The following is a 13543-nucleotide window of genomic DNA, read 5'->3' as shown; positions in this document are numbered from 1 at the left end:
GCATTCGGCCTGGTTCTGTGCATTTACTGAACAGGCTGTTAATCATTCTAAAATGATTTTCGAGACATTATGACATTTCTTTTCCCTGGGAGTGTCCTGTGATCCCATGGGGTTCTGATTTCACGTTGTTCTGACTAGATTGAGTGGTATTCCCTTTTTTTTGAACACTTAGCAGAGGTGGTGACCTCAGGAGGAACAGTTCTTCCTGGCCATGGGCCCTGGTGCTTGGTGGGGAGTAAGGGGTGGGCAGGAGCAGTGGGCGACAGAAATGGGGAACGCGGAGCTGTGAAATGCCTTCTTGCTAGAATGGCACGTCAGTGTGGAAGAGAACAGATGAGGAGCTGTCAAAAGCCGAATGGCATCAAGGGTCTCTTTTGTGACAGGAGTGACTACGAAGAAATGCCCCTGCAGAACGGCCAGGCCATCCGGGCACAGTACAAGGAGGGCTCTGAGAGCGACTGAGCCCCGGGCCACCGGCGGGCCAACGCCTTCCTGCAGCGCCGCTTCCTGGCCTTCCCGCTCCTGCTGGTGTTCAGGCTTGTCTCCTAAGCAGAGATTTCCTTATTTGTTTACGTATTCTGAAAGGAAAACCAAAACCAAGGAGAAATTTAAACATTGGGCCAAATATATTGTTAGAGTGGCTGCATTTGGGAAGAGAGGCGCTGGTAAGTGTGAACAGCCAAATCCTTTTTCAAAGATTTCAGGTGAGAAAGAGTTCATTTTTTAGTGGCGAGGAGGTAATTACTCCTGTTTTTAGTCATTTTTTTTTAAGTAATCTGCTAATTCTGAGTCCATAGAAAGCCCTTATGAATGAGGTCGTCAGCGTGGTAGCATTCTCTTTCTTCCTTTCTTCCCTGCCCTGTACCAGTTTCAGCCCCTTAAACTCAAAGGGAAGCCTATTTTTGTGCCTGTCTCACGAGGGCAGTCCTTCCCCATTGAGTGTTCTGGATAACCAAGCATCCCGAGTGACTAGTAACTCCTGTCTCTTGCGTGAAATGCCTACATAATGGCTCGTTAGGGAAATGGTGGGCCAGCAGGTTCTAGCCCTTCGCCGCCGCCGGGCAGGACTCGTGTTGTGGCGTCGGAGGAGGACTGGCTGAGATTCAGAAGGAAAGGGTAAGATAACTGACAAGTGCCGGCTCCAGGGGAGAGGTCCTGCTGCCACAGTTTCCCAAGAGCCTGTGAACACACGTGTGTGCATGCCAGCGGTGCATATCTGGACGTGAACGGATGTCGCTGTGGTTGGGATGGGGAAGAAGTTATCCGCTATGGTTCCTATAAGCCGTCATTTCTACAGCTCCTTTAGAGATAACACCCCATGGAACTTTATTATTTTTCTTATAAAAGCTAAACAGAGGATTGATATATTATAGATTATTGTGAAAAAGTTTTTCAGTTTCACATTGGAAGCCTAGATGAAAGAAAGTAAAACATTTTCGATGACTCGTGGAAGCACGTCTTTGGGTAGAAGGTCACTTGCTGGGAAGCATGCCCTGCCCTCCAGTGGCCAGGGAAGAGGAAGGCCTGCTCTGGAAGAGAAAAGTTGTCTCGAGCTGCTGAATCTGTGGCATCACAGAAGGCCCTGGAGAGTTGCCAGTTCCTTTTTGTCAAAGACTCAGTGTGGAAGTCTGGTATAGATAGCGCCTTTCCTTTTCCTCTGACAATAACGTCTCTCTTGAACCGTTAACACCTGGTGGACGGCGAGTGGGCAGGTGCAGCGCGTTGGACAGGACTGTCCGCTCTGCAAGCAGCACCTACGTTCTCTTCATCTATGCATTAACTCTCAAGTTGCTAGCAGTTGCATTCCACTTTAGGTTATGCTGGGCCCTTATAGAGGTTCACGAGAGACTTTTCATTATGACTTCGCATCTTTCTGTTTAAACTTTAGTGATAACGTACCTTTAATATGGATTCCATTTGTTTTTAAAACCTTGTAAATATGAAAGTTTGAATTAAAACAACTGTATTATTGCAAGGGTAATTGAAGTTTACATGGTTTTTACATTTTCAATGGTGTGATTACTTTTTTTGATTCTGTGTACTCCAGGGTATTGGAAAATTTTTTCTGTTACCAGATTTTTCAGCTTTTACTAACTATAATTTTATGTAAATTGATGAAAACTTGTGCTGATTAATGTATTCTAATATGTGATATTGTTTACAAGTTTTAATCATTATTAAATGTCCATAATTTGGAATGCTGTTATTTATCAGTAAATGTAAGCTATTTGAGGCATTTAGCCATATACATTAGAACTTTTTAAAACTTGTCTTTGTCCTGTAGTGTAATTATATTATAAACTGATGACTGATATCTTCATACTTGATTCTTCATGGCATCAAGTCACTGAAACGAAAATAGGGGAGTATTTATTTACTTTTTGTAACTAAGTTGGAAACAAAGAAATTATAAAAGGAAGTACGTAAGGGGAAAATGATTCTTTGTTAAATTGTGCATTTTCAATCTTGTCTCTGTGTATCACATATATCAACATATTACATACTCCATGTAAAAATTTGCTTATTAAACTATATAGCATTTAGCATGTAGTATATATACCATAGGTATTAGGTTAAAACACTAAAGTCTGCCAGAAACTTTAGACAGTAGCAAGAAAATTTTTTTTTCTTGGAGAGTATCAGTTTTGCAAACTTCAGTTGTAAATTCGAAGGGCTGACTTTAGTTCTTCCATGGTAATGGCTTGAATAACATCATCTTTGGGATAATTTTTTACACTGGTCCAGTCTAGGGGAACCTGGAAGATGACCGTACGTATTTCAGCTTCCCTAGGGAGAGCATCATTATCCGTGTGGGTAATAGGTCTGCTTGATTTATTATTAAATCATTACAGCAGGAAGTGATGCATTTTCTCTCTCTTAAGCCCCATTTGAAAGGCTAGAGAAGGGGATATATAAAATATATTCAAGGTTTGTGAGATTGTTCCTGTACATAATTACAGATTGCAATAAAAGTCTAGATACATTACGTAAACCCAGCCCAGTAAATGGGCAGGTTACCAGACAAATGTCACCAGCCTCAAGCATTCCATGAACTATTTACTGAAGGTACAGTTGTGTTAAGTCGGTCACATTATGGTCGGTGACTTGTTTCCTGGAATCCTCCTCACAGGGAAAACCATGGGAGCTCATAGACGGGACGGTGAAAAGGGACATCTTGTGAATACAATAAGTCACTAAAGAATATTTATGTATTTTGAGGATTTTAGAAACCAATTGCCTTAGAGGTTAGACTTTCGGGGGAAAAAAAGCTACAAATCTTTTCCCCAGGCCCAAGGGAAGTCGCTTCAGTCTGTGACATATTGTTATTCTGTTCATGTTGATATGTTTTAGATATACTGGTAACTATAATACCACACAGTGAAACAGAATTTTCTGCTACTGAAAACTGCCTTTTTACAAAAAGACTGTAAATATTTGTAAAATAAAAACAACTTTAACCTTTAAGTTCAAAAGGAAAGAACTACGGAGTAGATCTTGGAACTGTGTCCATGAGCACAGTAACCCCTGATCATAGAACGATCACTGATACCAATCAAAAGCGAATAAATGTTTATTTATGGCAAACTTACTTTGGGAATGGCTTCATCCTGAAACCTTTCTGATAAATGTGAATAAATTTTACATATTCGATCCTTATGTGATTTATTTGCTCCTGCGTGTGGAGTCCAGATGGCCATTCAGGCATGAGTGCTTTAGGGACAGAAGTACAGCTTTTTTGATTTCAGCACATGGACACGGAAGCGTGTCTTTATTATTCATGTGTGAACATGGCCCATGGATGAGCGCTGACGGTGAGGTCATAGACTGGGGCTTGGGGCCCACCTTCCCCTAGATACACCTTTAAATCAATCAGATGACCTCCCACTGTGTTTGTGGATTTATAAATAAGGGCCTAATTGTGGACACAAAATGAATGATCATGAAAGCATGTTGGAAGCCCTGCAGTACTAACACGTTTGTTTTTTTTGTTTGTTTTTAAAGATTTTATTTATTTATTTGACAGAGACAGCCAGCGAGAGAGGGAACACAAGCAGGGGGAGTGGGAGAGGGAGAAGCAGGCTCCCAGCGGAAGAGCCTGATGTGGGGCTCGATCCCAGAACGCCGGGATCACGCCCTGAGCCACAGGCAGACGCTTAACGACTGCGCCACCCAGGAGCCCCTAACACATTGTTTTTGGACCACTGCTACTAACAAGTGGAGGACACCGGAAGAAGCCTCTGCACCGCACACTGGGCAGCGTGTGGGACTGGGAGCTCTGGCTGCAGCAGGGGCCAGCTGGCCCGCTTCCAGAAGCTGCAGGATCCCAGGCCTGCGGATCAAAGCAGCACGTCCTGCATGGGAGAAGACCAGCGCCAAATCGTAACTTTTCCTTTTTGTTTTTGCAGTTGTATAGATTGTAAAGTCTCTAGTGAAATCTGAAGAATTCGTTTATGATATTGTTTATACTATGAAGAAAAACACAAAAACTTTAAAGTGGAATAATTTATTATTCTAACCAAAGTACAAAGTATGGAAAATTAGTGTATCTGAGTCATTCAGAGAGTAGAGAAAGTTTCAAACTAGCAGATTTCAGTTTTTAGCACCTTTGAAAAGAAATATTCAGAGTTAAGACGAGTGGCAGCACAGGCCTGACCCCCTAGGATGACTGTCCTCAGACGTGGGTGTGCCGTTCACAGAACAGGGCAGTCACCTGGCTGTTCTCGCCGTCGTGAGTGCCACAGGAAACAGGAGGAGAAAGGTGTTCGCTGGCCCCCCGCCGGCCGCTGGGGGAGGAGGAGCGCGGAGATGGAGGCGGCGGGCCGGCGAGGCTCAGATGGACAGCCCGAAGGCGCTGACGATGCAGTACATGGTCTTGTTCTCCCACCGCACGGTGCAGCTGCCTGCGGGGAGAAGACACGGCGCTCAGCTCGGGGACACGGGGGCTCGCCATCCTGACTTCTCACGCTGCTTTACGGCACGCGGACAGAGAAGGCCGCTCGACTCTGCTCTACAAAATGTGTCAACGGATGACTGATAAGCATGCATTCAGAGACCTGAAACATCCGAGCTCGTGTTCCAGAAAACTCTGCCTGGGAAAATCTAGATCTCGGCAGGGTCGAGGAGGCGCCGCAGAGCCTTCAGGAAAGGCCCACAACAAGCCCTCAGCGAACAAAGGGAAAACCATACCGTCAGTAGAGCTGTCCCAGAAGCAGGAACTTGCTGTGTGTAAGCCCGCTCCGTTCTTCTGCATAATCACACAGGTCACTTCAACGAAAACAGACGTTTATTAGAGAAACCCACTTGGCAACACACCTTGCTTTCAGCCTACTTTCAGCATTCGGATGCGGGTCCCGTGGCAGGTGTTCATGGTAACAGTTACCGGCGCAGACTGGCCCTGTGACAGTGACACGCCACCACCTTCCCTTGCCCTCCCCCCACGGCTGTTCGAAAAGCGTCTGGTGTGAAGTGCTGGGGAATCCTGTGATGTGCGCCCTGCAACCGTTCCAGCCGCCCAGCAGGCCAGCTGGGTGGTAACGCACGCAGCACGGTGACCTGCCCCTACTGGGCACTGGCTTTGGGGTCGGACGCCAGACTCGCCGCTCTTCTAACACCAGACACGCCTCTCAGCAGTATTTCAAGAACCACCTGCAGTATATACGAGAAGCAAAGGTGCATTACCGATGTATTTAAATGGCTTTCCCAGCTTGGTGAGTTGGCTTAAAGTTTGTTCTACGACATTTGTGGTCCACTGATTCACTTTGCTGTGCTGATAGGCATTGCCGCCGATGGCACTTTCTATCGCCTGGAACACAGAGCAGAGGTCACTGCTAGCAGAACACACCCAGCGCCTTCCAGCTAGTACCGGGGTTCCTCACCCTAAGACTGCGGAAATATCTGCATAAAACGTGAGCATAAGCCATGAGCGCTCCTTTGCAAATACACCTTTAACAGGGTCCTAGTTCATTAAGTAAGTTTAATATTCATTTTTTAAAATCCACACTTATATATAGGATCTGTCGAATTTTAACAACATGTTGACTGAATTTACTGTTGACGTTGGAGTTGGTACCTGGAGATAATAATTTTTTTCCCTGAGGCTAGAAAATATTTTCCTTTGCCCATTCCTTTCTTAAAAGTATAGCAGACAGAAGAATCTTTACTGGTTGTTTGTACAACCAACAGTACACAAACCTATCCAAATAATCATGTATTCAAAAATACTTCCTTTATCCAGCATTTTCTGGGAATATGTTAACACATAAGTGCATTTTTCAGATAACAAAAAAACAAGCCCTATATATTACAAAACGTTTAAGGTTATGATGGATTTTTCTGTCTGAAATTGTCTGTGCTGCATCCTGGAGAGGGTTCGTGCTGTGTACGTCTGAGGTTACTCAGGAATATGTACGGCCGCTTGCCCCCTACTCTTGCTTAAGTCTGTAGTTAGGCTATTACCATTTTATGCTTTTCTGGGCCTCTTTATGCTGATGCCAGTGTGCCTGCCTCTAAGCGGCTTTCTTCTCTACCCCTTTTCTAGCTGGAAACCAGAAACCTGAGTTCTGATGACAGTTATGACCTACAGTAATTTGGTGAGAGGCCAGTTCTGTCCTCAGACATGCAGAGAAAACCGTCCCAGGATCAGAGTTGTGCACACTGGAGATGGACTGGGGTCTACTGTCTGGGACATAAGCCCAGGGATCTTGCTTTGGAGGAACAAAAAGCTACCTATAATTGCACCCTGATTCCTACCTGTTTATCCTGGGACTCTGAGCAGTCACATTGAACACACCTCGTGTAGCTTCCGGCCTTCCCCCTGCACACCCCCTTCCCCCTTTGTCATTGCTCCTTCTCATCCTCTGACATGTTCTGCCCCCTCCCCAGCTCAGAGCATAAAATGAGGTTGTGGGGACACAGGCACTCCTGGTTTAACAGGACCCGGTTATACTAGATCTGGATATTGGTCAAAGGGGGGGTGGGCATCTCTCAAGCTAAACCTCTAACTTGGGCAACTCTCTCCACATACACTTTGGAATTCACTGTTTTTCAGGGAAAGAGGAAAACTCCCCTCCTCCAATTCTGGACTCACCCAAATTTATTACTACCCAGTCCTTAAAGAGCTCGAGGGCAGAATTAAACCACTGCCAGGGGCAAAAAAGCTGTTGAGGCCAGTGACCACGTGAGAGTACCACGGCAGTATTACTTCATGCTTTCGCGGAGACTGGGAGAGTCTACTTTTATTTTTTTTCCCTCAAAGATTTTATTTATTTGACAGAGAGACAGCCAGCGAGAGAGGGAACACAAGCAGGGGGAGTGGGAGAGGAAGAAGCAGGCTCCCAGCGGAGGAGCCTGATGTGGGGCTCGATCCCAGAACGCCGGGATCACGCCCTGAGCCGAAGGCAGACGCTTAACAAGTGCGCCACCCAGGCGCCCCGAGGGAGAGTCTACTTTCGACTGTACTTGTGGCCTGGCAACTGAGCCAAAGATGATGCTAAAAACAAGTGCGATCACAGGACTTCGCGACAAGCCGTCCTCACTTCTGTTTGCGGCTCCACCACCTTCCTGCTCCCCCCGCCTCTGTGTTCCGTAAGAAACGCCACGTGTAAAAACAAAAGCAAACTGGTACAGATGCTGCACGACCACTAGAAAATCATGTGAGATGGTGAATAACGTATCCGGTAGAACAAAATCATTTTGCTTTTTGGTGTTGGTCACAGAAATAGGTTATGGTTGAACACTCTGGCATTAGACAATAATTGGCATTCGAAGCAATTCCAAATTACATCATCTCAACTGGTACTTTAAACTCAGAGCATCTAATGGCTTTCCTCTGGCCAATGGCTTCACAGTCTGTGTTCAACTTACACAGGAAGAGAAGGGACTTGGGAAAATCTTTCTGGCCTCATTCCTGCCCCAGGCTCCCCCAGCACTCTGTACTACTCCAGCCCCATCTGCCTCATTTCAGTCCCTCAGACACACCATACACAGTCCCACCACAGGGCCTTTGCACATGTGCATTTCCTGGAATGTTTGCCCCCTCTTTTTGCTGAGTTAACACTACTCCTCCTCATTCTCCAGATTCTAGCTGTGAACTCCCCAGGTGAGTCAAATCCCTCACAGCACCATGTCCCGTGGCAGTCACCACACGGGGGATCCACGTTTACATCTTCCAGTGTGATGATTTGGTAAGTGCCTGCCTGCTCCTGCCCCATACCGTGAACCCCTTGATGGTTAGTCCCTAATGCCCCCTTGATCTGTATTTTTCCAATGAATGAAGGACAAATACCTTATTTTGTCTTCCACTGCCATCATCTAAGGGAGGTACCATGGTCAATAGTGATAAAAGAGGTAGTTTAGGAACATAAGAAAAATATACAGGTAAGCCCCAACTGGATCATCAGGTCTTAAGTAACTGGAAGTTATTTAATATTTTTATATTCACTTTTTATTCAACACCAGAAACATTTACTTGTATACCATGACCCTGAGTCTTTTATGTTAAAAGGTTATAGAATCAAGCCTTAGAAATATTCAATAATAATGCTAGTATATAACATTTCTTGTCTGATTTAAAATATATAATTTACATAATATGGAAGTAATTCTTATCTACATATTCACTGAAGAAAACTGTTATTTGAAATGCCAAAACACACAGGCTCAATTGAAACAATTCCAAGACAGTATTTAAAACACATTATTTTCACTCATCAAGCCATTAATCAACATTTTAAAAATAAGCATTCTTCCTCTTACCTCTTTTACAATGTTGCTCACTTCGTCAACGACAAAAGCGGTCTGTAAGCGAGAAAATAGTTAAGTGTGATGGCTTTAAAACATTGGCTTCCACTGCACTGATTAATGCAAATTTAGGTAATGAACATAATTTAGAAATGAAGACTTAGAAATAACCGAACTAAATTTTTCATTTTACCAAGGAAAACACTAGAGACTCAGAAATGCTGAGTGGCTTTTTTAGGATCACAGAGCTGGTGAGAGGCAGGAAGGAGTCCAGAATATGTATATGATTTCAAGGTTTTTGGTTTGTTTTAATCGTGCCATGCTCCAAAAGGCTGACTTAGATTCAGTCTCTCTATCCGTTTGAACTGGCTACCAGGAGCATTAACCAACACAGAAGTTAAACGAGTCACGTGACTTTTGCTTAAATTAGCTGACACTTCTCCCGATGTGAACTGATGAGGAGGTTTGAAACTTAAGACGTTTCTGTTTTTGTTTTCATCCACCATTAGTGATAAAGTATCCAATGATTATACTATTTCCCGAGAATGATGTTTCCTTCTTAATGCTGTCCTGCTTCAGGACTACAGACCCGGCTGCTGGCACAGCTCTTCTCCACCAGTGCCTCCCAATGAGCAGGGAGGTGGGCAGCCACCAGTACTCTAATGGCGGGAGTTTAACATGGTTTTCTTTTTACATAGGGTACATTTGAATGCGTACAAGGTTCTGTCTGAATCCTGCGAACAGTAATTGGCTCTGGACACTCCTTCTAGAGGGCAGCCCCAGGCCCTCAGTCATTGTGAATCCTGGTGGAATAAAGTCGAAGCGTCCTGCTTTTGGCAGTGAGCTTCCCCCCTGCTGGATGCGGACTACCATGGCCTAAGCGATGCCCCCTTTCTTTCTAGGCGGATCAAGAGCAGACTGTCTGAAGCCCTCCACTTGCTGTAGTCAGAAGGCGGCATGCTTGGAGACAAAGCCAACTCACCAAATGAATGAAAATTTGCAGTATATTACAGATTAAATGATTTCTTGAGGCTTAAAGGATCCTTCCAGGGGACTTCTGTGATCCTAAACCATTTGGAAAAGTCCCTAACTTGCCACGTGGCTAAACTATGAAAAAGGTTGAGGGGCATTTCAGTGGACTTTTAGTGGAAAAGTAGAGTTGTACAGAATCCACTGGGCAGTTTCAGCTTCTACATGAAATATGAACAATAAGCTGAGAGTAGTCTTACAAAGGTCCAGGTATTTACATGAAGTTAGAGGGTATGCAGAAAAGGCTTAGTTAGTTCAGAAGGGACTGGTGTGGATTAGAAAGAAGTCAAGGTCTCATCCTCGTAAGGGCCTAGGGCTTTATCTCCTGTAAACAGACGCTCTCTGCTCAGCCCTTTCAATTCACAGATCTGCAAGTGAGATCACAATGATGAAGTCCTTTAGCCATCTCGCTGGCGAAAGCCAGAAGTAGAATGCCAGTATTAATTCTCTTACAGTGTCATTTCCTTTTTTTAAAGTTTTACGGATATTGCTATAATACAAGCCATTTGTTACAGGGAAAAGCTTTTCCCTTGCTAGGTGCTCCTGAACCACGTCTTCTAGTCATCCAGTCGGTTGTTCCCAGCATTCAAACACTGATAATGGCACTGACATTCGTGTGGTACTTAGGAAATCAGATCAAAACTCAAACTCTAGCATCAGTCCTTAAGCCTTAGATTTTTTGTTTCCTCTCCATTCCTGCTTAAACTAAGTTTCAAAAATGGTAAAATATCAAACCTTACCAAATTCATCTAGTTTTTATTTTTGACAGGCCGCATAATATGCAGGACTCAATTTATTCCAATTTCAACAAGAATTATTACTCAGCAAGAAGAAAATGGGCAACTATTTTTCTATAATAGCATCCATCAGCTATAGTCCCTGAATGCATGTTAAATTGAAGGAAAGCCATTTTAACAGCACACCGTTAGAATAAATGTCTTCTGCTTGGCAAATAATTGTATGCTTTACCCTGCTTCTTCATTGAAGCAATGAGATTATTTTCCCCCACAAATAGGAGTTCTCATACTGACATCTCAAACTCAAATTGAAAATGAAACTTAAATGCTTAAAAGACAGTGGCCGTGGTGGACGTAAGCACCACACTGAAGAACAAGATGTGGACCGGCAGACAAAGGCAGGCTCTCCTGTGCCCTTCTGCATTTTGCAGACAGCCTGAGACCTGAAAGATGTGACTACATGTGCGTGTCACGCGTGAATGTCACTTTTGAGTCTTGCGTTAAAACATCGGTCAGCAGACGCACACGCGGCCTTCAGCCTTCCCCACCCGTGGACGCGAAGCACCTAGTCCAGGGTGAGGGTCTGCACCGCCGAATAAAGGGAGTGATAGCACTCTCCCGGCGGCCCCGCCTGCGCGAAGCGGGGTCCCGGAGGGGCAGCAGGGCGGCGGCTGTGGAGCGGGTCGGGGGCGTGGCAGGCCGGCGCGGAACCAGGCTCAGGGCTCGGCAGGGCCAGAGGCGCGGCCGGCACCGGCAGAGTCGGGGCACCGGGCGGACACGAGGCGCGGCGGGGCTGGGGCGGGGCACCGGGCACGCGAGCTGTCCTGCCCCAGGAATAAGTCCCAGGACTGCGGCGCCCCTCCCCGAAGAACGACGGGGCGCACGCCGCCGCGCGGGGAGCCCCTGCCCCTCCCCGAGCCCCGCCCCGCGGGCAGGGCGCCGACGCCCCGACCAGGCCGGCCGGGGGTCACCGCGCCCCGCTGGGCAGGGCGCCGGTACCGTCAGTCTGCCCCGGGGACTGCCGCCACCCACATCCGGAGGCGACCAGGGAGCCCACACACGCCCTTGACTGCCGCCGCCCACCAGCGCCAGGGACTCTTGGCCTCCACCCTTTCGAGAGCCAACCCGGCGGTTACCTCCTCGGCTGCCTGGTAGTCTTCCATCTTTCCTCCTGCGCGTTGCCTCCGCCTCCCAGAGTAGCGCGCACCGCGCAGGCGCACTTAGGCTCCGCCCCTCGTGCCCGCGCCTCGCCCTGTCCCCTCTCCGGACCCGCCCCGCTCTAGGGCCCCTCCCACGCCCGGCAAGCGGGGCTGGGGACTCCGGATTCGCCCCTCCTCCCGTCCTCCCGGCGGGGGTTTCCGTGGGAACCCGCGTTGTCCCGGCAGCTCACTGGACCGCAGCAACTAAAACAAAACAAATGTACAAAAGCCGTTCTCCTGTCCGGCCCTTCCCTCCAGCTTGTACTGTGTGGATTAATTTGAACATTCAAACGGGTTCGGACATCTAGTAACAAATTGGAAATGGATTTCTGAATATGATGAGAAGCGCGAGAAACTGCTTTCAGTCTTTCTGGAGATCCAGGGTTAGGAAACCTGAGCTCAGAACGAAACCTTCCTTTGGGGAGGTAAACTTTCCATATAAATGAGATTTTTTTTTCTTTAATGACCATTATAAAAAACACATTCTGGGTGGAAAATTTTGTGAAATGCTACACACTTCCTGGCAGCTTTCACCAAACTGAGCTAAACAGACACTCGGATACAGGGGTCATTCTGAAAATTAGTAATGGCACAGCACTTTCCAAGAAGGGCTAGACTATGGGCATATGTTTGCAGGTACTCTGAGGCTAAGATCTTTGACTTTGGGGGCTGCTTTTTCTGGTTTTACTACGTCCTTGAAATCAAACTGTCACTTCTTACCTCTCCAAAGCCCAGGGGCTAAAAATCTACTTCCCATCCCCCCAGGAAGAGATGACCACAAGCCCTTGAGATGTGGTAGAATTAAGCTACAGAGCTCACTTTCAATCCATTGGAAACACTTGTTGTTTCTACCCTATGAATCTAAGTTTCATGCAGGCAGAACCATTTTATTTGCTGATGTGTCACCTACCCCTTCAGTTATGCCTGGCACCAAAACTAGGTGTATAATTAAAATTGATTGAATGAATGAATGATTTCCCCACAGTGGTCAGTTCTGCCTCGTACCCAACTGCAGAAAGCTGGACAGTGGAGAAAGACACAATCGCCTGTCGCCCTGTGGGAAGCAGAGGGCAGGTGAGCATGGGGCCCAGCGGTGACAGACACAGGGCTGCTCTGCCCTGGGCACTTCACCTAAGCAGCCTTTCTGAACCGTATTTTCCTTTTCAGTTTTGTTTATCGTTCTAGATCTGGCTTCAGCTCACCTGTTTCAGCGTTTCAGCCTTGTGCCTCACACGTGATTCTAATTCTGACATTTCTTTGTCTTGGCTTTCTGACATTCCCAGCTTCACCTGAGATCCCATTTTAGGTGTCCTTCTCCTGCCTGCCTGGTTCTGGACCCCAGCAGTACCATGCTCCTGAGCCAAAAGGGTCTTTTCACTGTCTCCCAGTTTTCTCTTGCTACTCTGCTGTGGACCTGGAAGCCCACTAGGTAAGTGTCTTAAAATTATGTGCAAAGCAATAGTGAGCAGGTTCTGAGGGACAATCTGCATTTGAATGTTGTGAGGTTTGAGATATCTTTTAGAAATTGCTCCACAGCCTTTTAGGAACTTCCTAATTCAAATGAGTGTTCCCAATGGGGGCTGGGATAGTGCATTAGTAATGCGTAGACTTTGTTGTAACAGAAACTCACCAGCATGTGTATAAATCAACAGAAAACATGTGAATGTGAATTTTTTAAAAATTTTACATGACTTTAGCTTCTACGCGTTGGGCATTGCTCTCCAATTTTAACTATCAAAGAACATTCAGTAAATGATCTTGGCATATGGACTATTGCGTCTGCCCCCAGAAATGGATAAATTGGTCTATTTATCTTCCAAACTGCCCACTTGTTCAACA

General features: G+C 46.2%; 2 protein-coding genes across 2 annotated transcripts in view; one reads left to right on the top strand and one right to left on the bottom strand.

Annotated features, from left to right (window-relative positions):
* Positions 1-3651, top strand: part of TMEM181 (transmembrane protein 181) — a 52521-nt gene extending 48870 nt beyond the window's left edge. The window contains exon 17 of the mRNA XM_026504662.4: positions 384-3651. Coding sequence (XP_026360447.2) covers positions 384-462 — 79 coding nt within the window. The 3' untranslated portion in view covers positions 463-3651. The remainder of the gene's footprint in view (positions 1-383) is intronic.
* An 837-nt stretch (positions 3652-4488) lies between these two features.
* DYNLT1 (dynein light chain Tctex-type 1) lies at positions 4489-11719 on the bottom strand. Its single transcript, XM_026505145.4, has 5 exons — positions 11642-11719; positions 8755-8796; positions 5680-5803; positions 5188-5265; positions 4489-4901 (listed from the first exon to the last, which is right to left on the bottom strand). Exons 1-5 carry the CDS (start codon positions 11666-11668, stop codon positions 4831-4833), a joined length of 342 nt encoding a protein of 113 aa, XP_026360930.1. The 5' UTR covers positions 11669-11719; the 3' UTR covers positions 4489-4830.
* Between the last annotated feature and the right edge of the window lie 1824 nt (positions 11720-13543).

Source organism: Ursus arctos, unplaced genomic scaffold, assembly GCF_023065955.2.
Source record: "Ursus arctos isolate Adak ecotype North America unplaced genomic scaffold, UrsArc2.0 scaffold_13, whole genome shotgun sequence".
NCBI lineage: Eukaryota > Metazoa > Chordata > Mammalia > Carnivora > Ursidae > Ursus > Ursus arctos.
This window is presented reverse-complemented; position numbering and strand designations above follow the sequence as displayed.

Coding starts and splice junctions, on each gene's coding strand:
- DYNLT1 (XM_026505145.4), bottom strand. CDS start 11,668: ATGGAAGACTACCAGGCAGCCGAGGAG. Junction 8,797..11,641: donor ACTACCAGGCAGCCGAGGAG/GTAACCGCCGGG, acceptor TCTCGCTTACAG/ACCGCTTTTGTCGTTGACGA. Junction 5,266..5,679: donor AAAGCCATTTAAATACATCG/GTAATGCACCTT, acceptor TTTTCGTTGAAG/TGACCTGTGTGATTATGCAG.